General features: G+C 50.1%; 1 protein-coding gene across 3 annotated transcripts in view; it reads left to right on the plus strand.

Annotated features, from left to right (window-relative positions):
• BCL2L1 (BCL2 like 1) overlaps positions 1-27,198 on the plus strand; it is a 49,191-nt gene extending 21,993 nt beyond the window's left edge. For all 3 annotated transcript variants that reach the window (XM_037497348.2, XM_037497357.2, XM_037497340.2), the window contains exon 3: positions 25,541-27,198. In XM_037497348.2, coding sequence (XP_037353245.1) covers positions 25,541-25,678 — 138 coding nt within the window. In that variant the 3' untranslated portion in view covers positions 25,679-27,198. The remainder of the gene's footprint in view (positions 1-25,540) is intronic.
• Positions 27,199-27,554: the final 356 nt, after the last annotated feature.

Genomic DNA, 27,554 nt, shown 5'->3' on the forward strand with positions numbered 1-27,554 from the left:
CAGATTGTTCTGGCTCCAGAGCCAGGCTTCTTTCCATTGCTCCACCCTCGGGATAAATGAAGCATTGTTAGTTCAGAAAGCTGCTTTGGCAAAAGGAGAGTTGGGGAAGCATCTTGACGTTCTGGTCTTGAAGGTCACCTACCCCCTTCCCAACCCAGAGGACTGTTTTTGCTCAACTGCAGGAGGATACCCCCAGAGCTTGGCTACTGTTGGCCTTTGCCAGAGGCATGTTCAGACTTAACCAGCTGAGTACCCCCAGTTTCCTGCTTTACCGTCTCAGCTGCTGGTCAGGAGATTTGGGAAGGTGACATCATCTAGCTGAGTCAGCTACTGCTTCTAGACACAGTAACGGGAACTGAGAGGCATTGCCCCTTCCTTCCCACTCTGTGAGTCTCCTCAGAACAAGGCTGGGGTTACGGGTATTCCACCTGTCCTCAGCATCTTGGTTGGCATAGTGCTTCCCTCTTTTAAGAGATAGAAAGTACATTTCTTGGAGAAACCTATCCTCTAGGCTTCTCAGGCTAAAGGAACAGAGTGCCCTCGAAGGATAGATTCACACGAGGGCCCCTGACCCTCTCCCCCACCTTCATTTTCCCCTTAAACCTTAGTTCGAACTCCTGACCCTTCTGATCTCCTTTGTCTAAGTCCAGGACTCAGGCCCAGCGCTGTAGGATGGACAAACAAAATGTTACTTGTGGACTTCAACCTTAAAGCATTTAAATCTAGGACCTCCCTGGTGGTGCAAGGGGTTGAGTCTCAGCATTATGAAGCTATAGGCAACCGCTCAGCACCAGTTCAATCCCTGGCCAGGGAGCTAACCTACATGGCGCAGCAGACCTTTCCTGTCTCACCTGCTGTTCCCCTCAGCAGTGTATTTCAGTAAATCTTCCTGTTCTGCTCCCCACTCTGTCTCTAATGAATCCTCTCACCCCCCCCCTCCTCTGGCCTGTACCCCAGTTCTTATATGCATAAATAAATAAATCTTTTTTAAGAGCATTTAAATCTAGTCAATAAGATGAAAAGCTTAGATTTCAGAGCAGAGCATTCATCATGCTATATTCGGCCTCCCCCCTTGACCCAGTGACTGAAAAGAAAATAGTGAAATACATTTAGAAAGAAAGAAAATCAAAAGAAAGTAGTACAAAGATGGCTCAGTGTCAGGCAAGTAGGACATCAGACAACTTGCTGTGTGACTTTGTCTCTCTTGGCTTCACTGTTTTCACATAAGAAATGAATGTCAGTAGGGTGTGTGGCTCTTTGGCTTGCTCGAATGTTACAAACTCCTATAAATCATTCAGCAGTGCACCTATGCCCAAGGAGTACCCATGAGTGGTAACCCTGTAGATAGGTTCTCAAAAAAGGCACAGCCATTGAGTAAGGTCAGGGAAGGCTTTCTGGAAAAAGTGGGCTTGGAACTGGATTTTGGAGCCTGGCTAGGCTGTGGATGGATGCTGGCCGGAAGCAGCCCATCCAAGTAGAAGACAGACTTTGGATGCTGCCAGTCTACTGCGTCATCTTTGCCAGGTGATTTTACCTTCTGAGTCTCTGCTTTCTTCTTTGTGAAATGTGGATATTACTAGAATTACCTCACTGGACTGATGAGGGGATTATTGAGGTACTATTTTGATTACGGAGGCCAAACTGAGCAGAGCCGTAGTGTGTGTGTGGTTGCTGTTGCTAGTGCTGTTTCGTACTTAGCTGGGGAATGAGCCTGGTTAAATTCTGGGAAATGGGAGGTAAGAGGGTATAGTTATTGCTCATCTCCTCTCTTTCATCTGACATCATCTCACCTGGAAAGCTCCACCAATCTCCCTGCTTCTGCCCTTACCCCCATCTAATCCATTATCTGTATAACAACCAGTGTTCCTTCTAAAGTAGAACTTAAATCCTGTCATTCTTCGGTTCAAAACCCTCCAGTGACTCTTCATCACAATAAAAGCCAAAGTGTTTACAGTGCTGGGACAGATGGGACAGTTACGTACAAAGAGTGGCCTAGAGTTCACCGAACCCAGGCTTCACTTCCCAGGTCCATTCCTTCTCTGAAGCAGTCCTGCTCTAGCTCCCGATTCCATGTGTGCAGGCACAAGTGGATGACACAGTAATGATGTTATGTACCCAGGACATTTCCTAACAGGAAAGGACATTGACCACTGCCTTGGGACTACCAAAGGTCATAAGGGCTGAGAAAGCCAAGAACACTCAGGCTAGCCTACCTCCCCTCTGAATCTGAGTCATTTCCTGAGAGATGTTGGTCATTCATTCATTTGTCATTAATAAGTGTTTATTGAGTATCTGCCATGTGTTAGGCACCGGACTATAGATGGTCATCCAGTGTGAACAAACCAGAATGTGTCCACTGAGCCATCTTTTTATTACTTTGCACTATATGAGCAAGGGTAGGAGCAGGAGACCATTGAGAAGCTGGGTGGGCATTGATGGTGGTTTGTATGAGGATGGAGGTGTGGCAGAAGTGGCCAGCAGTGGTCAGAGCTTTGATATAATTTGAAGGTCAGGCTAGTTGAATTAGGTGAATGATTGCATAAGGTGAGAGAGACACCCAGAGTGGGGGAGGGGAGGAGGAAGAGATCCAGTTTTTTGGCCTGAGCAACTGGCAGGAGCTGCTGTCATTTAATGAATGGCTGTGGAGTTGGAATACCTGCATTCAAGTCCTAGTTTGCTTGCTGTTTGACTCTGGGCAAGTATCTAAACTCACCAAACCTCATTCCTCAAATGTAAACTTGCTGTCTAGGCACAGGCAGATGGGTGCTATGAAAACTAAATAGGATTATTTGTGTGAAAGGTTTAGAACAGTGCCTGGCATATAGTAAGCACTCAGAACGGGTTAGCTCTGATCATTACTATTGTGGAAGACAGGATCCTATGCCTCGTCTCTCCCATATCCTCAAGGAGCCCACACTCCAAAAGGTAGCTCAGACACCATTTGGCAGAGAAAAGCCAGAGGGAGACAGTTTTTGGGGGAGCATTGGATAGATGAGCCCTTCTCAGGAAATCTAATCTCCTCAGCAGGTGCTAATCCTAGCAGCCTCCCATGGTATCTGAGTTCAACCTACCCTGTTCCTTACCCACCCCTACCCCGAGTCCTAGAACTTCTTCCCCTTCTCACCAGTACTAGCCTACCACCAGCACACTTCTGTCCAGATGGAGGGGTTCCCACAAGAGGAGGCCACCATTCATCAGACTGAACCCAGTCCCTCCTGTGTATCAGGTCACCAAGGCTGCAGGTGCCACCTGTCCCTACCGCCCTCCTCCCCCAGGTGCCAGTTCCTGGGCGTGGTGCTTGATCCAGGCAGATCCAAGCTGGAGCCAGCTGGAGCCAGGGACTCCCACTGGGCCCCAGCTGCCGCCTGCCCTCCCACCCACAGGGGAAGAAACAGGCTTAACCCTTTGGACACCACAAGTGTAGCTAGGACTAGGGGTTGCGGATCTGACTCTGAGTATTGCATTGTTCCAGTACACCTTTTTTTTTTTCTAAGTAATTTGTTAAAAATACAAGAGACTAATCTGACTTCAAGAACAGGAATATGATCACCTGTAAACTCATCACCCAGTTTAAGAAATCAAGCATTTGTGAGTCCCCTGTGTGACCTCCAATTACATCCACCCCCTACTCATTCTCCTGAGTTTTGTGTTTATCCTTTTTTTTGCCTTAAAAAATAGTTTTACTCTGGATATAGAGTGTTCTTCTGTATGCTTTTAAACTTCATTTAAATATCCTATTTGTGTATGCATAATGCAGTTTGCCTTTTCATTCACCATTGTGAGATCCATTGATGTTATGTGTATAGCGGTATGTTCCTATCTCTTTGTACGATTACATCTCAAGTAATATATCCATCGTACTGTCAGTAATTATTTGGCTTATTCCTTGTTTTTGCTATTTCAAACAAAGTGATTTTGAACAGTCTCTTTGAGTCTCCTGCACATACAAACATTCAAGGGTTTCTCCGGGCAGTGGTTCTAAGATTTTACCGGCCCATCACACTCACCTCCAGGCTTGTTAAACCCCAGATTTCAGAGCTCCACCCACAAGGGTTTGATTCTATATGTCTATGTGGGTTCGGGCCCTGAGAACTGGCATTTCTAACAAGCTCCCAGATGATAACTGCTGCGGCAGGTCCTGGGGCCACACTTGGAGAATCATTGCTGTGGAGTATAAACACAGGAGTGGAGATGCTTCATGGAAGGTAAAGCCATACTGCCCAGTTATTTACCTATGTGTTTGTAAGAGTTTACACTGCCATTAGCAGCATGAGTTTTCATTTCTTTACATCTTTGTTAATACTTTATAGTCAGACTTTAAATTTTTTATGGAGCTGGTAGATGTGAGATGGCATCTTGTGGTTTTCATTTGCATTTCTCAGCTTACAAATGGGGTTGAGGATCTTTCCTTCTGTCAGTTGACCATGCTTCTTCTTTCATTCAAGCATTTGCTGTGTACCTTTGAGTGACTTTTTCCTATGAATTTGTAGTAATTCTTTATATATCCTGAATGCTAATCTTTTGCCTACATGTATATCCAATATAGGCTCTCAGTTTGTAGTTTTTCACCTTTTTTAATGTCTTTTTAATGAGTAGAATTTCTTAATGTTAGTGCAGTTGAGTCTTTTCTTCTGTGATTTACACCTTTTATGTTTTATTGAACTCCTTCCTTAACCTGTGATCTGAAACACATTTGTCTATATTTTCTTCTAAAAAGTTCAAGTTTTACCTTTAACACTTAAATCCTTAGTAGATCTGTAATTTGCTCTCATGTCACCTTAATATTTTTGTTGATGGAATACCTTTATTTCCGTGAGTTTTAAAAGTCTACAAATCTGAATTATTTATGACTTGAATTGTACCTAGAGCTGGTTATATATACTGCATTAATATTTCATATTGAGCAAAGGTGCCCTCTTTGAGAAAGAATTTTGATCACATTTAAAACCCTTCCTAGATATCATTGGACTTTTCAGATTTAGATATGATAATCATGGTTGTGTTTTTCCTCTTTAAGTTTCCTTATTTTTTTGAAATGCATGCGGAACTGTGTTTGGAATTTGCTTCAAAATAATACATGGGTGAAGGAGAGTGGTTGGGGGAACTGATGAAAACATTGGTACTGAGTTGATCATTGTTGAAGCTAAGCTATGGGTACTTGGTGATTCGTTTTGCTTTTTATTGTTTTTTAATATTGATTTATTTATTTATGCATACAAGAGCTGGGGTATAGGCCTGAGGTGCAGAAGTGGTGAGAGGATTCACCAGAGACAGAGTGAGAAGCAGGACAGGTAGAGCTACAGAAATACACTGCTGAGGGGAGCAGCAAGTGAGACAGGAGAGATCTGCTGTGCCATGTGAGTAGCTCCCTGACCCTGGATCAAACTCGACCGCAGTGGCTTAGGATTGCTTCACAGTGCTGCAACTTAACCCCTTGCAACATCAGGGAGGCCCGGTGATTTGTTTTATCTCACTGCCTATTTTGTACATGTTTATGTGTTCTCTAATAAAAGGTTAAAAATATCCAAGGGCTATTTCCAGGGTTACTTAGGAGATAAAGCTTCTTTTCTTATGTTTGTTAAAAATATAAGAACTCTTATACAGAGAGCCTGTTGGGTCTCTGTCTCCATCTGGGAGTCCCTGATAGAGTGTTCTTAGCAGGCAGGAATTAATTGTTAAGGAAAACAAGACTATAACGAACACCTGAAACATATAATTTTATAATGTGCTGTTACTTCAATAAGAAAAAATATAATAAACAATGACGACTACAGAGACAATAAATTAACAGCATAAAATAGAAGAGAAGGAATAGTAGGGTACTTAGGGGAAGAAAGGTGGGAAGAGAGGGGTCCGCCAGGGAAAGGGGTGCTAGTCCTTCCCCCGAGCCTGAATATCCCTCTCCCTCCAGGAGTAGATCCCTTCCCTTTCCTTTTTTCTTTTAGGGCTATATTAGGGAAGAGTTGTTTTTTTTTTTTTGTTTGTTTGTTTTTTAACAGGACCTTCTTTCCCTATTTTTCTTTTTTTTTAAATTAATTTATTTATATATACATACAAGCACTGAGTACAGCCAGAAGCACGGGAGGGCGAGAGAATTCACCAGAGCCAGAGTGGGGAACAGAACAGGCAGAAGGACCAAAGTACACTGCTGAGGGGAGCAGCGGGCGGCAGGAGAGGTCTGCGCGCCATGCGGGACCCTCCTCCGGTGGCCGGGGAGCAGCCAGGGATCGAATCTGCGCTGCAGAGGCTGCAGGCAGCTTTGCAACCCAGCGCTCAACCTCTGCGCCACCGGGGAGGACCCTTTCCCTATTTTCCTACCTGAACAGACTTAACCCAGATGATAGAGGAACCTCATTATGGATCCTAGTCCTCTCCTAGGTTAATAGCACCCAAGGACAAAGGGTCAGAGATGGAGTTGGTCACACAGTGGTAGTATTTTGATGTTACAGGATACAAATGCCATAGATGTCTTTTTTTTCCTGATAGTGTAACGAGTAGTCCAAGGGTATATTTCTGGGGAGGTCCAATTGTTTCTACTACAGAAGTACTTCGCCTTATTTATTTTCTTGGAATAGGTGATTCATGTTCAAAATTGAAAAGGAAAAAATGTCCCCTTCCCACTCCTGCCTCCTACCAAACACCACACATTTCCCCTGATTTTTACACAGATGGTTGTATGCTATACACACTATTCCATACCTTGATTTTCTCACTTGCCATTGTCTCTTAGAGACCATTCCATACCAGTCCATCAAGAGCTTCCTCATTCATCTTAATAGTGACGTAATGTTCCATACGTGGCCCTGTACACTACTTTATTTAACCAGTCCCTATTGGTAGACACTTTTCCCCCATTCTTTTGCAGTTATAATAGTGGTAGGTAATGAACAAATGTCATTTAGCCCTTGTGGGAAATCAGGGTGTCGGTGGGGGATAAATCTTTAGAAGTGAAATTACAGGTCAAAGGGTGGTTTTGATTGCTACTGCCCGTCTGAACCTGTGGCAATGGTACCGACTTACAGGAGCATCTTTTCTCTGCACATCCCTTCTACTGGACAGGAATTTGATTCAGTACATTTATTGAGTGCCTTCCCATGCCAGGCCCTGGATACAAAGATAAAGCTTTCATGTAGCAAGTGAAGTTGTTACTCTGTGCCAAGCACAGGCACTTTACCTGGTAATACAGCCATCCAACAAGGAAGGTTTTTAGATGAGAAAATTAAAGCTCAGAAAGGTTATATAGTATCCTGTGGCCCCTGACCCAAGCTAGTAAGTGGCAGAGCTGGGATTAAAACCCAGGGTTGAGCCCTCTGATGTCTGTTCTTTTGAAGAACACCCTTTACGGCCTCTCTGGAGGAATAACAAATGGTCTTAGAGTCCAACACAGATGAAGAATCAGAGTCAGAGAGAGGAACTGGCCCAAAAACACACAGGAAGCGATGGAGTCCCCAGGAGGGACCCGAATACGTCTGATCTGAGGTCTGTGATCTGTACTGAGCTGCCTCCTTTCCATGGAGAGAGTTTCCAAATCTATTAGGGTTATATCAAGAGAACTTTCTCCATCCAGAGTTCTAGTTGCTACAGAGAACTGCAGTCACTGGTTCTAGGTCTGAATCTATTGGCTATCAGAGGGATCTACAGATATAATTCACCTGTGATTGAATATACTAATGACAGTATAATGGCTGCCATTTATTGAGTACCTGCAGTATGCAAGATATAGGATGCTCTGTGTTGTATTTTTAACCCTCACAATAATCCTGCTTGGGAACCCTTATTGACCCTGTTGTCCAAATTAGAAAACGTGAGAGTAAGGAAAGTTAAATAATAGTCCTAAGGTCATTACTAATAAGGACAGAATCCAAATCCAATCCGTCAGATTCAGAAGCCCTCATTCACTCACTGTAACGTCCACTGGTGTGCTCTGCCTTTTCCACTTTTCTATATTGTTTAGTGCCTTCTGCAGAGGGTGAGTATGGTTTCCCAACCTCACACTGAGTGCTTCAGAGAAGAGGACCTATAACTTTCCTTTAGCCCATAGCCCCCATCCCAGTTGTTAGCACACGGTAGCCGAAGTGTGGCTGCCATATGACACCTAAGAATTGGTAGGTGATTATTGACAGTGGCTCCCACTGATACTGCTTCAGAAAGGACCCATCTCCCAATTGTGCAACAGGTACTCTTTGACACCTATCATGTGCTTACTGCTTCAGTGGGAGAGAAGAGGAATATGAAATACAGACCTATCTCTCAATAACTTGGCTCATGAGACTCAAAGTAAAGAGAATAAATGTACCGAAGTCAATGGAAAAGACTACAAGGGGTAGAGGAGTCCAGAGGAAAGAGAAAGCATAGCATATCTGTAATAATGGCAAACATGGGCCTCCCTGGTGGCGCAGGCGGTTGAGCGCCGCACCGTGAAGCTGTCCGCAGACTCTGCAGCGCTGGTTCGATCCCAGCTGGCTGGCGAGAATCCCACATGGCGCTGCAGAATCTCTCCTCTCTTGCCCGCTGCTCCCCTTAGCAGTGTATTTTGTCAGTCTGCCTGTTCTGTTCCCCGCTCTGTCTCTGGTGAATCCTCTCACCCTCCCGCACATCTGATCTGTACCCCAGACCTTGTATAAATAAATAAATAAATAAATAAATAAATAAATAAATAAATAAATAAATAAATTGTTTTAAAAAAATGGCAAACATGTGTCGAGCACTGTGGGATAGGTCTCATGCTCATTTTATGAATCTGGACCTTGAATGTGGACTCAGAGTTAGGACTCTGAACTTCCCTACTCTATGGCCTCTCTGCGGAAAGCACTGTGGACTCTGTGCTGGGTGGCCTGGAGGTGCCAGTCAAAGGGAATCTGGAAGGGTGGACCAGATATGGACAAGAAGGGAGAGGCTGAGATGACAGGTTGAGAAGTAGAACCGTGTCATCCTTAAGACATTACAGTATACATCTTCCTCTCTCCTTTCAAATGTAGGAAAACCCAGACTTTGGTAATAGCATAGGCTCATTAACTCAGGTTTGTCTCTGTTTCTTTGTGTCCATCTTCTGACTATGCTAGGAGGTACAAAATAAGGTCTTTTGACTTTAAATCTCGAGTTCTTTCCACCACTTTTCTATAGTGAGAGAACACAGGCTCTGCCGTTAGTCATGCCTGGGTTTGAGTCCCATCTCCCCTATTTTGTGTCTCTAGCATCTTAGGTATTTGCAGGTTGGCAGTAGAATCAGGTAAAGAAAGAGCCTTATGGGAGGCATAATAACACCAAAGGTTTTCTAGAGTGCTCTTTTTCAATACTTTCAAGTCTTTGGTTTACATACCAGAAAGTGAGATGCCGCAGAGTGAAGTGACTTATTCAAGATCACACAGTGAGTTTATAGATGACAATGCTGGGATTAGGACCCAGCCTCTTGTCTTCTGAGAGAGCTAGCTTTTCCCTACACTTCACTGCTCTCCTGAAGGGCACAGGGGAATTCTTAAGAATAGGTTCATAGCACTTTGGAGTTGGGGAGAGGCCCTTAGGGATTGTCTGGTCCACCCTCCACATTTGACAGAAGAGAAGGAGGCCCCAGGGTGCTAAATTAACATGACAATAGAACAGCCATAGAGCAGGAGTAAACCCACTGGCTCTGGAGCCCCTGGTCCTTTTCATGCCACCATGTAAAACTCCCAGATTTTTCTGTAACTAAAGAATCACTCCACATGCTGGTGGTTCCCAATTAGAAAGGCTGTTTAGTTTGGGGAGTCTTTTTCCAAATAGAACCTTATCTCCACTTCCCTCTCTGAGTAAGGTTAATATACTAGAAGAGGGGGTATAAAAACTTCTATGGTAGGGCCTCTCTGGTGGTGCAGGGGGTTAAGTCTCAGCACTAGGAAGCTATCTGCAGCTACTGCAGCATGACTTCGATCCCCCAGTCAGGGAGCTGACCCACATGGCTCAGCAGACCTCTCCTGTCTTGTCCATTGCTCCCCTCAGCAGTGTATTTCAGTAGACCTGCCTTTTCTGCTCCCCATTCTGTGTCTGGTGAATCCTCTCACCACCACTACCATGCCCACCCCCATGCCTGTGGCCTGTACCCCAATTCTTATATACATAAATAAATAAATCTTTAAAAAAAAAACCACAAAACTTCTATGGTAAACTTGGTAGAAAAAGAAATAAAAATTTGATTGTCTCTGAAATCCAGGGAGGTCCTCAGAGCCAGGAAAGAATGTAGATGCCAGCCCCCTGGCTGGCCCAGCCAGCTCTCCACAGGTCCTACCCTGCTCTGCTCACTCAGATCCTCATAAGACCCAGCCTTCCCTTGGCAGCTGCAACTGGTGAACACCAACGGAAATCCCTGGTATTTTTCTTTGTATGCAACCAACCATAGAGATATGTAGGTCAGGCATTGCTGACCTGGCAGTTACAACAGCTCTGGCTCTACCCCCTGCACCTGCAGCCATGTTTGCTAAGCCTCATGGGGATGGGAAAGGATGTTCCCCTCCCAGAAGGGATGGAATCCTCAAGGGCCCAGGGTAGGCTGTATGGGACTGAGGAAGGTGCTGGAAGAGACCATCTGGAAGGTGGAGGCTGGGAGGGCGGCTCTGCCTCTTTCCCCCTTAATGTCTGAGGCCTGGAGTAGTTAGTAGCATGGCTGGTAGTGCCACTCAGCCCAGCTTAGAGTCATCATCCAGAAGAGAGGTAAGTGGAAGGGACCCATCCTTCCCTGAGTCCTGATGGGCCCCCCAAGCCAGCCCCTGAACCTCCTTGTCTGTGTCTGTCTGGTGTTTACGGGATTTAAGCTGCCACCCTTTGGGACCCTAGCCTGTTTTCATTTCTGCTCTCAGCTGTCTGGTCTCTATGGATCTCACCGACAGGTTTGTGCGTGCCCGTCCCCCACGACGCAGTCCCATGAGGCTCCTGCAGCCTGGAACACTCTTCTTCTGGCCTTTGTTCTCTTCAGCAGAGTTGCCAGCTCTGTGCCTGGCCCAGGGGAGAGTGCTCCTGGCCTCTCCAACAGGCCCTATTTGGGCAACCTAGCTGCACATTTCCCAAGATTCAATTTGTTTGAGTCTGCTTTGTGGGCGGCGGGGAGGCGGGGCTGTGGTTCCAAGACACAGAGGGGACACCTGTGTGGCTGCTCTGTACTGGCCTCCAGCTGACTGACTGATTCTGTCCTGAGCTTTCTCCTGCCCAGGGCCTCACCATATCTTCTTGGAAAAGGTGTTGGATCATGGTCGGTACATGGCCCATTGATCTTCAAGGTAACCTGCAGGTGATAAGCCAGTGGACTTCTAAAAAATATATTAATAGACAATGTTTTTATTTTAAGTTGATTTCCATTTGTGCAAAGTGATACCAGTTTTTTATATAGTTAAAATAATTCATTTCATTTATTAATTTAGCAAATACTTATTAAGTATCTATGCCAAGCACCATTCTAGCTGCTTGGGATATCTGCCTTCGTGGAGCTTACACTCTAAAAAGGCAGTGGATAGCAGGAGTGACCGGTGGCCGGGCAGTTTTTGGTATTTGCTTGTTTTTAATAAAGAGTGACTGGGAAAGACCTCTTTGAGGAGGAGGCATGTGACCAGAGATCTGTATGACCTGAGGCATGTGACCAGAGATCTGTATGACCTGAGGGAGTAACCCATATAACAATGTGGTAAGAACATTCCAGACAGAGGGAACGGGAACAAGTCCAGAGGCGTTTCTGAGGAGCAGAAGAGATGAGTTTGATTAGAACAGCATGAACAGAAGAGAGAGTGATGGAAGGTGGAGATTCGTGTGATCCTTGGTAAGACGCTCTGACTCTTCTGGGGCGAGGCAGAAAGGCAGTAGAGCGTTTTGATCGGACAGCTTTTGGCCACTTAGCAAAGGACCCTTCTGGCTACTTGTGTGATGAAAGGGACGGTCCAGGGAAGTAAGGAGCTGGGAGACAGTTAAGGAGATTGTTAAAACAATAAGCTCACTGCTGACTTGGACCAAATGATAGAGTGGAGATGTCGATAAGGGGTGGGGTTCTAGGTTTGTTTTGAATATAGATCCAGAAGAGTTTGCTGACAGATAAGTGCTGAAGAGCATTTAAGGATGACTCCAAGATGTAATCTCAGCCCTGGAGGGATGACACTGTCTTTCACTAAAAAGGGGGGAGATACAGAGAGAATGGATTTGGGGGGAAGATGAAAGATTTTCAGTGAATTTATTTAAATGTTTTAAAAAGTGAAGACAATGGATAGAAAATTGTTAATAATAGCCACGATCAGGCCAAAACAGTGATGGCTGAAAAGTGTGGGTAGAGTGGTCAGATGAGGTTGAGCTTCCTTCTAGTTCTGAAATTCCACTTTGGTGATTTCAGACCTCACAGTGTACCGTTCAAGAAGAATGGGAACTTGAGATTCAGCCCAGAGTGTAATGGAATGACAGGAGAGGAATCCCTGGGGTCAGGCTTATCTCTTGTTAGTTTGGAAGGACTTGGGAAGTTCTTGCACACACCCTGGCCTCTTGGCATAGCCTCAGTGACTCACTCGGTCAGTCATTCACCTACTCACTGAGCACCTTCTGCCTGGTAGGCCCTGGACATAGCACAGCTGTCATACCCTTTCCCTTCTAATACAAAGTCCTCACCCCAGACCTGGCAACTCTGTGGCCTCACATGTACCTGGTGGTTAGGTGATAATGTCTGTTGAAAGTGAGCAGCCACAGGCTGGCTTACCCTGCTCTCCCTTTGTCTCTCTTCAGCTCCAGACTTCCAGCTCTTATTGCCATTCACCTTTCAGATGAGCAAATAAATGGCTTTTCCTCCATGAGACAGAGATGGTTTTGTCTTTTTTTATATGGGTACCTACATTAATCAAGCTAGAAAAAATTCCTCAAAGGCCTCTTCCCTGCCTTTTGTAGAGAGCCAGAGATGCAAGCAGGTCCCACCATCCACATCCAGTCCATCTGCAAATCCTTTCTTCTCGACTTTTAAAAATAAAATCTGAATCTGACTGCTTCTCACTAGCTTCCCTGACACCATCCTGCCTAAGCCACCATATCTTTTCTCCTGGATCAACTCTTCATCAAACCATTTGCTTCTACCCTTGCCCCTGGAGGTCTACACCCAGCAGCCAGAGGGACCTGTTAAAACCAGAGTCATGTCTCTCCCCTGCTCAGGACCCTGCAGTGTTTCCAAGTCCAAGTCCTTAAATGGCCTTCCAGGTTCTGAACAGTCTGGCCACCAACTCCCCACATTCAATTGTCTTCAGCCACGCTGGTCTTTTCCTTTCTTGGAACACCTGAGCATGTTCCTGCCTCGGGGTCTTTGCATTTGCTGATCCCTCTGTAGTACATATTCCCTTACTTCATTCAGATCAAATGTCACCTTTCATCAAATGTCACCTCCTCAGGAAGCTTTCCTTGACCATGGGCTCTACTCCTGCCCTCTTCCGTATTTCTCTCTAACCCCTCTCTCATTTATCCTTCTTTCATCACTTATTACCATCTGACATGTTCATTTTCTGACTACCCATTGAATTATAAACTCATGAAGACAGGAATTTCCATCCGATTTAGTCACTGCTGTATTACCATCACTTCGCACAGTGCTTGGCACTTAGTGGACACTTGATAAAAATTTATGAAATGAACGAGTGCCCAAAACTAAGCAGGGCGGCTTGCGTGGTCCTTCCTGCAACCCCGCCAATCCACGCACACAAGAGATCATGGTCTGTCTTAGAAAACTCAGCTAATGGTGCCACCAGAGCTACTGGGCATCACTTTTGTTTCCAAGATAATGACCAAGTAGAGGGAGGGAATGAATCTCTCTGAAAGGACCGGGCTTACAGGGACTGAATTGGGTGTAGGAGGACTCACAAGTAGCCGTCAGCACACCTCTCCCTTTCCCACCCTCGAGACACCTAGGAAACAAGAGGACTTGCCTCTTTGCTGTCTTCCAGGCCCCAAGGTCCTCTGTGAAGAGTGGGGCAGGTGGGTGGGTAGGTGGGTGAAAGGGGAAAGGAAGGAAGAGCTTAGTAACATCCGTCTTCATCTTTCCTACTGCGCTGGCGAGTTTAACTTGCTGTGGAGTTAGACACCCTCAGTGAGTAACCAGTAACCTCAGACAGAGTCTCATCACCTCACCTTAGTTTCCTCTCTGGAAAAAGGGGGACAACATCTACAAGCTGGGGTTCAGAAAATATTAGCTATTATTTTTGATTATATGCAACTCAAATAATGAGATACACCATGAAATGTACACATGGGGCCACTTATTTATAGCTATACAAAATAAAAACAGCCAATTTATTGAGGACTTTCATGGCCCATTTAATTCTTACTGCCAGGGCTGTGAAGTAAGTATAACTGTTCTCCCTCACTGACAGGACACTGGGCATAAAGGGGGTGAAGCGTCTTCCCCAGTCTCCCTAAGTAGGTAGTCACCAAGCTGGGGTTGAGCCCCGCTCTGTTGAATTTCAGTGATCAAGAGGCCCTTGTGGGGAGCCCCTTCACCTCCCTCCTCTGGGTCTGTTGCCCATCTACTCAGGAGGGCACTGAACTCATCATTTCTGGGAATAGCAAGTTGCTCCTGGGCCTCCCGCTGGTGGTGGTGGTGCTGGGCCTCTGCCGCTGGTGGTGCTGTGGGTGCTGACAGAACACCAGGTGTTCCCTCCCGCGGCATCACCAGCTGCAGGGTACTCCAGCTCTCCTGGCACCAGCTCAGGCATCTTGCCATCCCTTGAAGGGGCTGGTGGGCTGCTGTGGACATGAACCGGGGAGAAGACTAGAAGGAACTGGAATGTAGGAAATGCAACCCTTCAAGAGCCTGAGCTCTGAGTTTTTGGTTACAAGGGTGTGTGTGTGTGTGTGTGTGTGAGCATTCAGATGTGGGGGGCAGGGGGGAGGGAAGGGTGTTGCAGGGATTTGCTCCTGTACCCAAATCCTCCAGAGCTGTTGCTTTCTGCTGTGGAATTCCAAACATTTCCGATCAGATAAAGGTGGCTGAAAATACCCGGGACTTGTCTGGACTAGTTGGAGGCGGTGCTGGGGTGAGGAGGTTGAGGCCACAGGGCAGAGCCCAGCAAGGTCTGACCCTCGGAGGAGCTTGCCCTGGGTCATAGATGTGTCCATGGCCCTCTTCCCCTGGAATCCTGCAAGTTGGAGGGCAAGGCTCAGCAGGCTGTGAGGTGGAGGAGGAGCAGACCTAAGTGTGGCAAGCCCTCCATTCCAGAATGTCACCTCCTGCTGTCCTCCCTGAGTCTGGGGTGTTTTGGATACTGCGGAGAGAGAAGCCAGGGAGTTAGTTTTCATCCTCCCCGTGCTCCTGCACTAGCAGGGGCCCTTCGAGAGATCCCCTTCATTTTGCAGATGGGGAAAATCCCAGAGAGGGAAAGAGACTCACCCTAAGCCAGGCAGTGACAGAGCTGAGGAATGAATCCCACCTCTGCTGACTCTCAGCCCAGTCCTTTCCTTCACAGCACGCAGCACTGATCAGCACCAGAGTGGGAGTCGGGATAGCTTGGGCAGAAGGGCGGAGGGATGGATGCTTTAGACTGGAGCACTTGGCATCATAGGCCCCAGAAAGAAGCAGAATTTTAGGGAAGGGTTGACTCCAGAAACAAATCCCCTATCCCTTGATGTTGCTACCGCAGTCCCTCCTGCTTACTGCCTCAATTCGGTGCAGAAGATTGCTTTTCCAGAACCTTCTTGAAAGGTTCAGCGCGGTAAAGAAAAGGAGAGCCAGGCTACATTTCTCAAAGGGAGGGAAAGTTTATTGCGCCCCGGGCGGACCTCACAGACCCAAGGCGGGGGTCAGTGGAGTCGCACACGTTGTTAGGGGGAAGCAGGGTTTTATGGGTGAGGAAAGGTCAGGTGGGTAGTTGGGCTCGTATGGCGGGAAAAGTTTGTAGGGCAGGTAGAGGTTCTTTGTCTGAGAAGAGACTTGTAGGGGGAGGGGGGAGGCTCATTGCCTGAATCCTCCAGGCAGGTATCCGCATTCCTGCCCCCCAGGTGGGCTTCCTGGTTGGCTCCTGCATTCCGGCCCCCTGCATGGACCTTTCACTTCCCAGAGCTTCCCATCCCTCTTCCTAAGCCTGGGAGAATTTGGTTTCCAGGGAGTCCTGGGCACCCTGCCCAATCACCTGAGGAGACACGAGGTATCTCTGGGCTTCTAGTTTTGCCCGGTGGTGAGGCTGGGATGGAGACAGCGAACTGGCCTTTCTTCCCTCCTCCTCACTCTCCCCTTGTCAACCATCCTCAGGGGCTGGACCCTTCTCTGGGCCCAGCACTGGCCTAGGGTGAGGGGACAGAGCTCAGGGTCAAAAATGAGCAATTCAAGAAACTGGCGAGAGTTGAAGGACACTTGGGGGGGGTGGGGAGGAAGAGCAGAAAGTCTTGAAGAAGTGACCTGTAGGTTAAGACCTAAGAGATAGGTAGGAGAGAAGGGTCAGCGTGCAAAGGTCCTGAGGCTAAACAGAAGATGTCATGTGAGGAATGACGTAGCCTGGCCCGAGATAGACTTGCACACTCAGGCCCTTGCAGCCATTGGGAAGACTCTAAGACTGGAGCTGAGCCTGGTCTGACCATAGAACAGTAATGATAGCTGCGTCTTCTGCACCTTGCTCACAGTTCTGAGAGCTTCAGTGCGTACTGTTGATCCTCATAATGTCCTTGTGGGGAAAAAAAGTATATTTTTAATCCCATTTTACAGATGGGGCTTTAAACTAAACCTAGTTTGGCTGCAAGACTTATCGGGTACCTGCCTTTTCTTTGTTCTGGCAGCCAACTTGGTGGAGAATGGAAGTTAATTTGTCTTAACAGCCTTGACCTCAACCAGATGACACCACTGTTTTCCAGATGAGGAAACTGATACTCAAAAAGGAGCAGCACCTGGTCCAGGGCCCAGAGCGAAGCAAAACTTCCTTTGCCAGCCCATGTTGTCCTCTTGGGCAACCTGGGTACAGAGCTGGAAGAGAATAGCAGAGGAGAGGGGGCCAGCACTAAGGCCGGCCAGTTGAGGGAGAGAGGGAAAGAGGCTTCAGCTTCCCAGCAGGGAGGAAATGCTTCATCTGAGAGAAGGGAGCCCCTTGTCATAAGAGCATTAGCAGAGCCTGCCCTGGAGGTGATGGTGAACTCCCACGGGTATGGCCCATCTGCAGGGAAGCAGACTCACTGGGTGACCTGGGCATGCCACCTCTCCCAGCCCATCTGGATGTGGGAATGTTAGGTGGAAAGTTGGATGGGTGCCGTAAGTTCAGTCTCTGTTTCAAGGGTGAGCCATAGTCCTCTCCGTGGGCAGTGGGAGACCATAAAGGCTGTGACCATCTACTTGTGAAGAATAAGGCGTCCCTGGGGGTGGGATGAGAGATGGTTGGGATGAGGGGGGACCTTGGAGTTCCAGGGGAAGAATGCACATGAGCATGCAGCAGCCACGCAGGAGTGTGGAGTGCTGAGGCCTTGCTCCAAACCCCAGCTCTGCCCTTTATGAACTGTATGACCACGGGGCTATGGTGAGGATTAAGTGACTTCATATACATGACAAAGCTCTTAGCCCTGTGCCTGGCATGCGGTACGTGCTCAGTAACTGTCAGCCATCACTCTCAGGGAAGGAGCGCGTGAGCCCTTAAGTGAGCATCTGTGCCTCCAGTGAAGGCTTTTCGGAATTCTCTCCCCCTGCCTCCAAGCCTAGCACCCTGGCTCTGAGCTGAGGAGGTGGCGAGCCCACGCGTGCACTGCTTGGGCCGATAGCTTTCTAGATTCCCCAGCGGAGGTGTTATCTCCTCCCGGCACAACCACTTCCTTTTCTGAGAAATGAGCGCATCTGTCAGACTTAGCTTCTTAGAACTAATGGTGGGGGAGGAGGCGGGGAGGAAAGGCTGGCAGCTGACAGGGGTAGAGTTTGAGAAAGATGAACATGAAGTTTTTTGTGAGGCTACTTCCAAATATTCCCTAAGACCCAGATGGGCTGGGCCTACCATGTCACCCTCTTCAGCCAGTAACACCAGGGTCACCTTGCTTCAAGTGCTTCATCCCCTGATCGCACCACCACTGCTGGGTGGTGTCACAGCAGGAGAAACTGATGCTTGGAAGTAGAGAGGCTTACAGTGGTGCCCACAGCTGGACTGGCTAGATTGAAGTGTCAGCCCCCGTGCAGACTGACTGCCATCGCTCTGCCCCTGCCCCACTTAGCTGCCTCTCTGAGTTGCCCACATCCAGGCCCATGTTCCCCCAGGATAAAGAAGAGAGTCTGCTTTCCTCTCACAATGCTGAGGCCAACAGCTCCCCTGGGAAAGCCAAGGGAAGTGGATTCCAACCACAAACCTCACTTCTTCCGAGTAGCCAGCTGCAGCTCCCTGCCAAGAGAGTGATAAGGCCTCTCCATTTGCCCCACCCCCCTTCCTGCCATCTCTGAGGGATCTCCTAACCAGGCCTTGTCTGTCTACTCAGCAGGCATTTATCAGCCTCTCCCCTAGGGAAACTGAAGCCAAGAGCAGAAAGGGACTCTGCAAGTGACTCAAGACCTGCCTGTGCAGGGCCATGGCAAGGCTGGGGCAAGGTACATCGTGATGTTCCTGGCACTTTCCCTGAGCTGCTCGGAGCCCCTTCCTCTTCTCCACCTACCTCTTTCCCAAAATAACCAAGCAGGAAGGAAGTAGTGGGCCTGGCCCCTCCAGCGTCACCCTAGAGGAAGGAAGGGCCCGTCTGGCATAGGCGCTTGTTCCCCACTAAAGCCAGGACGGAAGGGTTTCACTTTCCCTCCTGGTCTTCGTCACATCCTTTTCCTGTGGTACCCAGTTCCCCTCAGCTGACTGGGGGCCAGAGCTCATTCATTCAGCTGATGACCTCAGGCCACCTTCCCCCTTCTAGAGGGACTAGGACTATAGCCCTGGCTCAGAATAGAGGCTTTGCTGCTGCACATGTTGTCACTTCATACTGACACACACACACACACACCCCCTACTTTGGGCCAGTCTGTCAGTATCTCTGTGCCTCAGTTTACCTCCTTTTGTAATAGAAGTGCATGCAGCTCGCCCGGGTCAGCGATGGGTTGGGAGCAAAGGCACTGGTGCACACAAGCCAGCCAGGTCACCAGATTGCTGGACAACCTGGGGCAGGTCGCAGATCATCTGCAGGCCTCTGGTGCACCAGCTGTCAGGTGAGTTAAAACCTACTGACAGGCAGAGTGTAGAGACAGTTACGTGAGCTACAGCACCCCAGGGGCCAGGAAACATCAGCTGCCAGTGCTGCCACTGAGGTTAGGTTCTCTGTGGGGAGACATGGCAGGGACTGAGGCGGCATCAGAACGAACCAGAGGCCAAAACTCAGACAAATCCCAGTCCCACCGCTTCCTAGATCATGAGGGAACTCTGACCTCCATTTGCTCATCTAAAATAGATTCATTTAGGGCCTCCCCGGTGGCGCAGTGGTTGAGCGCTGGGTTGCGAAGCTACCCGAAGCCTCTGCAGCGCCGGTTCGATCCCCGGCTGCTCCCCGGCCACCGGAGGAGGGTCCCACATGGCGCGCAGACCTCTCCTGCCGCCCACTGCTCCCCTCAGCAGTGTACTTCGGTCCTTCTGCCTGCTGCTCCCCGCTCTGGCTCTGGTGAATTCTCTCACCCTCCTGCGCTTCTGACTGTACCCAGTGCTTGTATAAATAAATAAATAAATAAATCTTAAAAAAAAAAAAAAGAGAAACTGCACTTGCCTTTTGAAAAATAAAGAAAGAAAGAAAATAGATTCATTTAGAGTGGCACCTGCAGTGTTCCAAGTGCAGCACCACTCAGTCTAGTGGGGGAGACAGGACTCAGGGAGTCCTGAGAATCGGGGTGACCCTGAGTCATGAGAATCGGGGAGTAGAGTCTAGTCAGGGTAACAGGGTCTAGCTCAGTGCCTGGCACAGGTTAAAACATTCAGATGTGCAGTAAAGGGGAACTGCTGTAAGAAGTTATTATTTGGCAAGTGAGGACACTGGACCAGCGAGGGGAAGTGCCTCTCAAAGCCACACACTGGGCAGAAGCAAGGACGTCCACAGAGGAGAAGTGGGGGCGGCCACACTCAGGCAAGGACTGTGCTTCCGGCCTGGCAGGGTTGGTGCTGTCCCCAGGGCATCACGGTGCCAGTCTTTCCCCTGCCTTCTCCGGTGCAGTAACTACAGGCACCCACATTGTTCAGGTGGCTGCCTCTAGACCAAAATCTCGCGGAGGTCAGTCCATGCCTGTCAGGGTGGGGCCCCCCTACCCCCACCCCCACCCCAACCCCACTCCCCTTCAGACAAGGGTCAGACTTCGCCCCTGCCTAGGGAGAGCCCCCAGAATGGGGGGGAGGCCAACACACTAACACAGGGACCTCCCCTTCCCACCTGAGGTCCTTTGCACTTGTTACCTCTGCTGTACATGCTCTTTTGTTATCCAAGATTATTTTCTGTATTTTTATTGTGATAAAATACGCATAATATGAAATCTGCCACTGTAATCATTTCTAAGCATACAGGGTGGCACTGTCGCGCCCATGTGCAGCCATCACCATTATTCATTTTGTAACTTTTCTATCATCCCAAACTAAACTTTGCACCCATTGAGGAGTTGTATTTTGATATTTTGAAAAATACTATCAAATTATTTCTTCAAATATATTTATTTTTAAATAGTGATGAATTATACTTTTTTTTTTTTTTTTTTTTTTTTGGTGGGACCCTCGCTGGAGGCCGGGGAATGAACCGTCGCTGCAGAGGCTGCGGGCAGCCTCGCAGCCCAGCGCTCAACCTCTGCGCCACCAGGGAAGGCCTGATGGATTATACTTTTATTAGCATTTTGAACAAAGAGAAGCTTTTCTAAATCATATTATTTATTTATTTATTTTAAGATTTATTTATTTATACAAGCACTAGGTACAGTCAGAAGCGCGGGAGGGTGAGAGAATTCACCAGAGCCAGAGCCAGAGCGGGGAGCAGAGCAGGCAGACTGATGAAGTACACTGCTGAGGGGAGCAGCGGGCGGTAGGAGAGGTCTGCAGCGCCATGTGGGACCCTCACCCAGCGGTCGGGGATCGAACCGGTGCTGCAGAGGCTGCGGGCAGCTTCACAGCCCAGCGCTCAACCCGCTGCACCACCGGAGAGGCCCAAAATCATATTATTTATAGTGTTAGTCAGGTAAGTTAAATACAGTCATCCAAGACTTGATCTTCCCTTGCCCCACCCCCCCCTCTGGCCCCCCACACCTTGTCATTCAGGTCTCAGCTTAAACCTCACTTCCTCAGAGAGACGCTGGCCACTCCGCCCGCACCCGCCGCCTTCCGTGCCTCCTCTTCAAAGCCCATCATCTCTGAAAGGGTCTTGTTTCTTGTCATCCTTCAGTGCTCCTTTCTGCTTCCCCCTAGGACTGTATTTCCCCACCTCTTTCCCCTTATTAGCCCCGCAAGCTCCTAGGAGACTTTTAAAACCCCTTTGTGCTAATTGTCCTCCCATCTGAATCCCACTGCTGCACTGCGTATGTCTTTACGTAGCGTGGCCCTGTGGAGAGCCGCGAGCCGCAGTACCCAAGAATTCTGTGCTTTGCCCCCTTGGGGGTAGTATCACCCGTTGAGAAAGCCTGGCGGTGGAACACACACTCTGGGAAGGCAGCGCCTCGGTTGTCTTGTCCACTGGCGGTCTCCAGAGCCCATCTTGGGCCGTGGGAGGTGCTTGATACTTGCCGAAGGGGTGAGTAAAAGTCTGGACTCTGGGAGCACAAAGGAGCCTTTCATTCCGGAGTCGAGGGCGAGATAGCAGAGAAGGTCTCTTGGAAGATGGGCTCCAAGTGGAGTCTTGTAACCTGAATAGGGGTGGGCTAGCTGAGGGAAGGTGGAGGAGTATAGAGGGTGACCACTTGGGGGTCACAGTGTTGGCACCTGCACAGGGGCACAAAGCAGGCTGGAGCACGTGGGGTGAGGCCATTCCACCCACAAGGCAGGACCTTAAAAGTGGTCACAGCCTTGGCTTCTGGGAATCTTGGTTCTTATTCACAGATCTCAAGGGCCCCTGTACCAAATCAGGAGACCCCAATTATTCCTAGTCCAGGCTGTGCCACAAACTGGCTGTGTGAAACTAGAATGAGCAGGTGGGTTGGCCTTGCTGACTTGTGGGATCTACCTTGCTAGGAATCCATGATTCCGCTCCAGTGACCCTGAAAATTCCTGCAGGGAACCCCCAAAGTGGTGGTCACAGTGACAAAGAGAAATTCCCTGCATTTTGCTCTAACTCATACGCTGGAAGCAGACAATCTCTCAGGCCTGGGTCTCCTGGATACCTGTGACTTCAGAGACCCCTCTGCAACCCACCTTTACCCCTCACTATGCCCTCTCTGGCCTAAACCACTGGGAGCCACTGAGGAGCAATGGGGGCTTATCTCTGCTTTTCCAGACTGGGCTGCTCTGCAATCCTGTTTATTTATCCAGAGCAGTCGCCTGCTGAGAAAATGGCTGTGTTTGTTTCCAAGTGTGTCGTGTGAACCGTGGGCTAAATATACCCACACCACTGCCTCCCCGGCACCCGCCCTGGAACAGCACGCCCCATTTTGTTCATGTTCTCTCTGCAAAAGCAATCCCCAGAATCCATGGCCCTTGGGAATCTGCCTCCCCTCCCCCGGAGAAGGAGCTCCTAAAGTAGAGATGAAGGTTGTCCTGGCCAGGAATGCACACATGGGGGCTGGGCAGATCAGAGCCTTGTTCTCTATGGTGCCGAACTGAGAATGTTCCCTCCACCCTGGAATGACTGTTCCTGGACAGTGAGTGCTTTGTGTCCTTGGAGGGACAGAGCCTGTTTACTCCAGCCCAGCCCCAGAGCCGAAAATTTCCTGTGGCTGCCAGCCCTCTGCTTCAGGAAAGTTCCCATACAGGGAGCCAGGCCTCTCACTTTGGCTGCAGCCCCAGTGTCACTGGTTTCTTGTGGGACATTTGGCCCCTTGGGATCAGCAGGGCCTTCTGGCCCTGGCGTCATTTCTCTGGTGCTCCCACAGCCCAGCACTGTCCCCTATCACAGATCAATCTTGTTTGTGGCTTTACCTGCGTCTACTTCACTTGGGGCCGGAAAAGTAAAAACTTCCCTAAGAATTTTCTTGTCTGCCAAGACCTGTGGAGGCTCACCGGGTGAAGAGGGAAAGCTAGGGAAGCAGATCTGTGCCGGCTGTGTATGGCAGAATTAGGAGGTTAGCTGCTGCCACCAGCCACTGCCCTGTTCTCCCCAGGCCCAGGTCCCCACCTCAGCTGCACCCCCACATCCCTTTTCCATTGAGCACTACTGATAGGACGGGTTCTCCTGGCCCCACATGGGGAAAGCGGGCTGTGGCAGCACTGCTTTTGGAGCCATGCAGTCCTGGGCTGGTCCTGGTCCTACCACCTGTTAGCAGGGTGACCCCAGGCAAATCTCCCTACTTTAAACCTCTATTGTCTTATCTGTCACATGGGGCTCAGATTTCTACCTCCGGGGAGGCTGATGAAAATGAAATAGGATAGCAACACCCGCACTTAGACGTGTAGTCCCTTCCTGCGCCTGTTTTTATTGAGCACCAGCTAGGTGCCAGGCGCTGCTGTAGGCACTGGAGAGGAAACTGTTTCACTGCCCTCATCAGCCACCTCCAATGCAGAAGACAAATCAAAATAATAAAAGTGTAGAATCTGCTTATGGAAAGTGCTGAGGACCTCCCTGGTGGCGCAAGGAGTTAAGCACAGCACTATCTGCAGCCTCTGCAGCACAGGTTCGAGCCCTGGCTGGCCAGGGAGCTACCCACTTGGCGCAGCAGACCGCTCCTATCTCGCCCACTGTTCCCCTCAGCAGTGTATTTCAGTCAGTCTGCCTGTTCTGTTCTCCACTGTCTCTGGTGAATCCTCTCATTCCCCGCACTTCTGGTCTGTACCCCAGTTCTTGTATGCATTAAGTAAATAAATCTTAAAAAAGAAAAAAGAAAAGTGCTGAGAAGAAAGAGAAAACAAAGTAAGGGACAGGTAGAGCAAGGTAGGGGCAGGTGCCATTTTAGATAAGGTGGCCAGGCAAGGCCCCTCTGGGGAGATGGCATTTGAGCAGTTGGGAGCGAGGCTGGGGGTGGGGGTAGATAATCTAGGGTCAGGTGCTCCTGGCAGCAAACAGTAAGCTCCCGAGCTCAGCTGATGTTCAGAGAAGAGCAAGGTTGGTGTGACTCTGCCACGGGGAGGGGCCAGCTCCCGCTGGCCTTGCTGGCATGGCAAGGAGTGAAGGCTTCATTCCCAGTGGGAGGGAAAGCCTGGGGAAGGCTGAGAGCTTGGGGTGACTCTTGATGGAGGGGCTTTCCCTGCCTGCCGGTTTTCCCCTGAGACGGTAAGGGCTCTGGCTTATGGTCCCTGTGGCCTCCCTCTGGCTTCATAAATGTTGAGGATTCTGCCGTCACCATGGCAGGGATCTGAACAGATGAGGCCCTGGCTGTCCAGGTACAGGGAGGAACTGGTAGAAGACGAGGCACCAGGCATGGGGCCAGGCAACTGTCACAGCGAGCACGGTGGTCTGGTGGGATCTGGGGCCCACTGGAAATGCCAGGCCCTGTCTGAGGGAGCAGCCACTACTCAACCCGTTGGAACTAAGTGGCAGTGCAGGCCTGGGGGAGAGCTCTTGTTGTAGAGGCACAAACTCGGAGCTCCGGAACCAGCCAGTGCCCCGTTCACTCCCTGGACACACACAGCGCACTGACCTTGAAAGCCTGGCTGGGATGCTGGTTTCATCACTGACCAAACTGGGTGATCAAGTCCTTTGACGCTCAGAGAACCAACTTCCTAGTGCATAAATGAGGGTAGACAGCCTGACTTGCAGTGCTGTTGACAGGATTAAATGACAAATGGGGTGCAAAGCTTACTCATTAAAGCCAAGCTCCCCTCTGGCTGCCCCATCGGCAGGCTTTGCCCTGGGCTGGCTGGTTCACCTGTAGCCCCCATGCCATGGGCCTCCGTGCTGACGAGCTTCATGGCGGGCGGCTGCTGCTCACCTCCTCCTGGGCCTGGAGTCCTGCCCTGGAGTGAGGGACAGGGGCAAGGCCTCATAGACCCCATCCCAGACCTGCATCTCTCTGCTTCTCTGCCCACCCATCAACCTGCCTGGCCCAGTGCTCCCTCCAGAGGAAGAAGGAGCCTCTGACTGAGTCCCAGGCCCCTCTGCCCCGAACCACTCTGGGAATTTACCCCTGGCCCTCTGCCCTCCCTCCTGCCCAGCAGGGGAGAGGCTGAGACCTGCTGGCTCCGCACAGCCCTCCCACTTGACTCCAAGCTCCTCCATGGCTTCCTGGCCACACACTGCTCAGCTCCCTGGCCCTGCCCATCTCTCTCCCACCTCAAGTCCACTCCCCAGCGCTCCAGCCTCAGAGCGCGCCTGTTCCTGCACCTGTTCTCTCAGCAATAAAATAACTTGGGCCCCCAGGTAGTAGCCAGAAAGAAGGCAGCCCTTTACCCTTTATCTCGCCCCGAGTGGGACCTGATGGCTGCAGTTTACGAGTCAGCCAGGACGCTGCGTGCAGATGGCCCCTCTCCCCCACACCCCACACTACTGTTCAGCACTCAGACAGCATCTTCCTTCTCTCTCCCTCCAGGATACTTTTGTGGATCTCTATGGGAACAACGCGGCGGCCGAGAGCCGGAAGGGCCAGGAACGCTTCAACCGCTGGTTGCTGACGGGCATGACTGTGGCCGGCGTGGTTCTGCTGGGCTCACTCTTCAGTCGGAAATGACCAGACACTGACCACCCACTCACCCTCCCACCCCCTCCTGTCCCCACCACATCCTCCATCTAGCCACCATTGCCACCAGGAGAACCACTACACGCAGCCCACGGCCGCCTACCCACCCATCACAGGGTTGGGCCTAGACCTGGTCCCCAGCAATTAGTTTTCTAGAATTTACCACGCTTCTGTGAGAGCTGCCCTCACCCTCACTTCAGTTCTCCTGGGCTCAAAACCCAGTTTCCCCCAAATCTGCCCCATGGAAGCTGGCAGGCATAAGGGTAGTGGCTGGGGGCTGGAGGGCCCTACCGATTTGGTGGAACCCCCTTATCCCTTAGCTACCCCAAGAATGCTTTCCTGCCAGGGAGATGGAGAGTTTTCTGACCTTTTTCCCAGAAGGAGAGACTAGATTGCCTTCGTTTTGATGTTTGTGGCCTCAGAATTGATCACTTCCTACCCTCCCACCCCAGGACCTGGGTTCCCTTCCTTTCATTCCCCACTCCCCAAAGCCACTTAGGGGCCACTTCTGACTAATTAGGGATTCAGGCTGCTTAGGAAAAGAAGCAAGAATCAGGACCCCCTCCTCACCCCTGACCTGGCCAAAGTTCCCCCCCCCCCCCCGCCCCATTCCAGTCTCCTCCAGAGACCTCTGGCTAGAGGCCAGCCCCACCCAGAGGGCAGGGGCTTTAGCTGCAGGACGCACCCATGCCAAAGCTTGGGTGGCCCTTGCAGTTTAGCACCATCCCAGTTCCCTTCCCCTCCCCTGGCTCCCATGACCTCCACTGAGGGACCAACTGGGCCCAAGACAGGTGCCCCAGAGCTGTTTATGGCCTCAGCTGCCGCATCCTGCACGGAGATCAGCCTGTGGCATCTTTGCCTTGGGCTGCTTGTTCATGGGGTCCAGGAGTTTAGGGGCCTTGGCCCAGAGGTGAAAAGAGCTACAGGGAGCAGCCGTGGAAGTCCTAGGGTCTTCCCTACCTCAGGCAGGAAGGGCAGGAAGGAGAGCCTGGTACAGGGGTTACAGGTGGGGCTGACTGGAGGGCCCAGTCCTGCCTGGCCAAACATTTTTGTCCCACCCCCTTCAGCCTGGGCAGCGCGCTGCCAAGGTCAGAGTGGCCTGGCCAGGAGCCCCTCAGGCCTCCCTCTCTCCTCTGCTCCACTCACGGCCTGTCTCATCCCTGGGGGTCCTGGCCTAGCCCTGGCTACCCCAGGCTCTCTGCTGTACATATTTGAGACTAGTTTTTATTCCTTGTGAAGATGATATACTATTTTTGTTAAGCGTGTCTGTATTTATGTGTGAGGAGCTGCTGGCTTGCTGTGCGTGTGCACGTGGAGAGCTGGTGCCCGGAGATTGAACAGCCTGACGCTCCCTCCCCTGCCCTGGTCCAGGGAAGCCACCTGGGGGTCCTGGCTCCTGAGGGGCACCTGTCCCTCCCCCAACCCCCACCCCACACTTGTTCCAGCTCTTTGAAATAGTCTGTGTGAAGGTGAAAGTGCAGTTCAGTAATAAACTGTGTTGACTCAGTGAACAAAAAGGCCTGGTCTCTCGTGTGCTGGGGGAGAGGGCTGCTTGATGCACAGAGCCTGCAGGCGAGCTGCTGCTAGGACTGGCTCTGCTACCCGCCTGGGGAGATCGAGGACACGTTCCTTCCCTGGGACCTGAGTTTCTCTACACTGGGGCTGGGTGCACAGGGTGGACACAGACCCCACCATCAGGAGCAGACAGTCTCGTGGGAGGAGCAGTGAAGGGGCCACCTGAGCCCTGCTCTGCACTTTCCTGGGCTTCTTGCCTTTACAGACTTCCATTCTAGTGGGGAGGCAGACTCTTAGCAGGGTGGCTCTGGCCATTGCAGGGCAAAGGTGAAAACGGGATAGCAGTGAGAAA

This window comes from Talpa occidentalis, unplaced genomic scaffold (genome assembly GCF_014898055.3).
Source record: "Talpa occidentalis isolate TD23 unplaced genomic scaffold, MPIMG_talOcc4v2.1 talOcc4.10, whole genome shotgun sequence".
Taxonomy (NCBI): domain Eukaryota; kingdom Metazoa; phylum Chordata; class Mammalia; order Eulipotyphla; family Talpidae; genus Talpa; species Talpa occidentalis.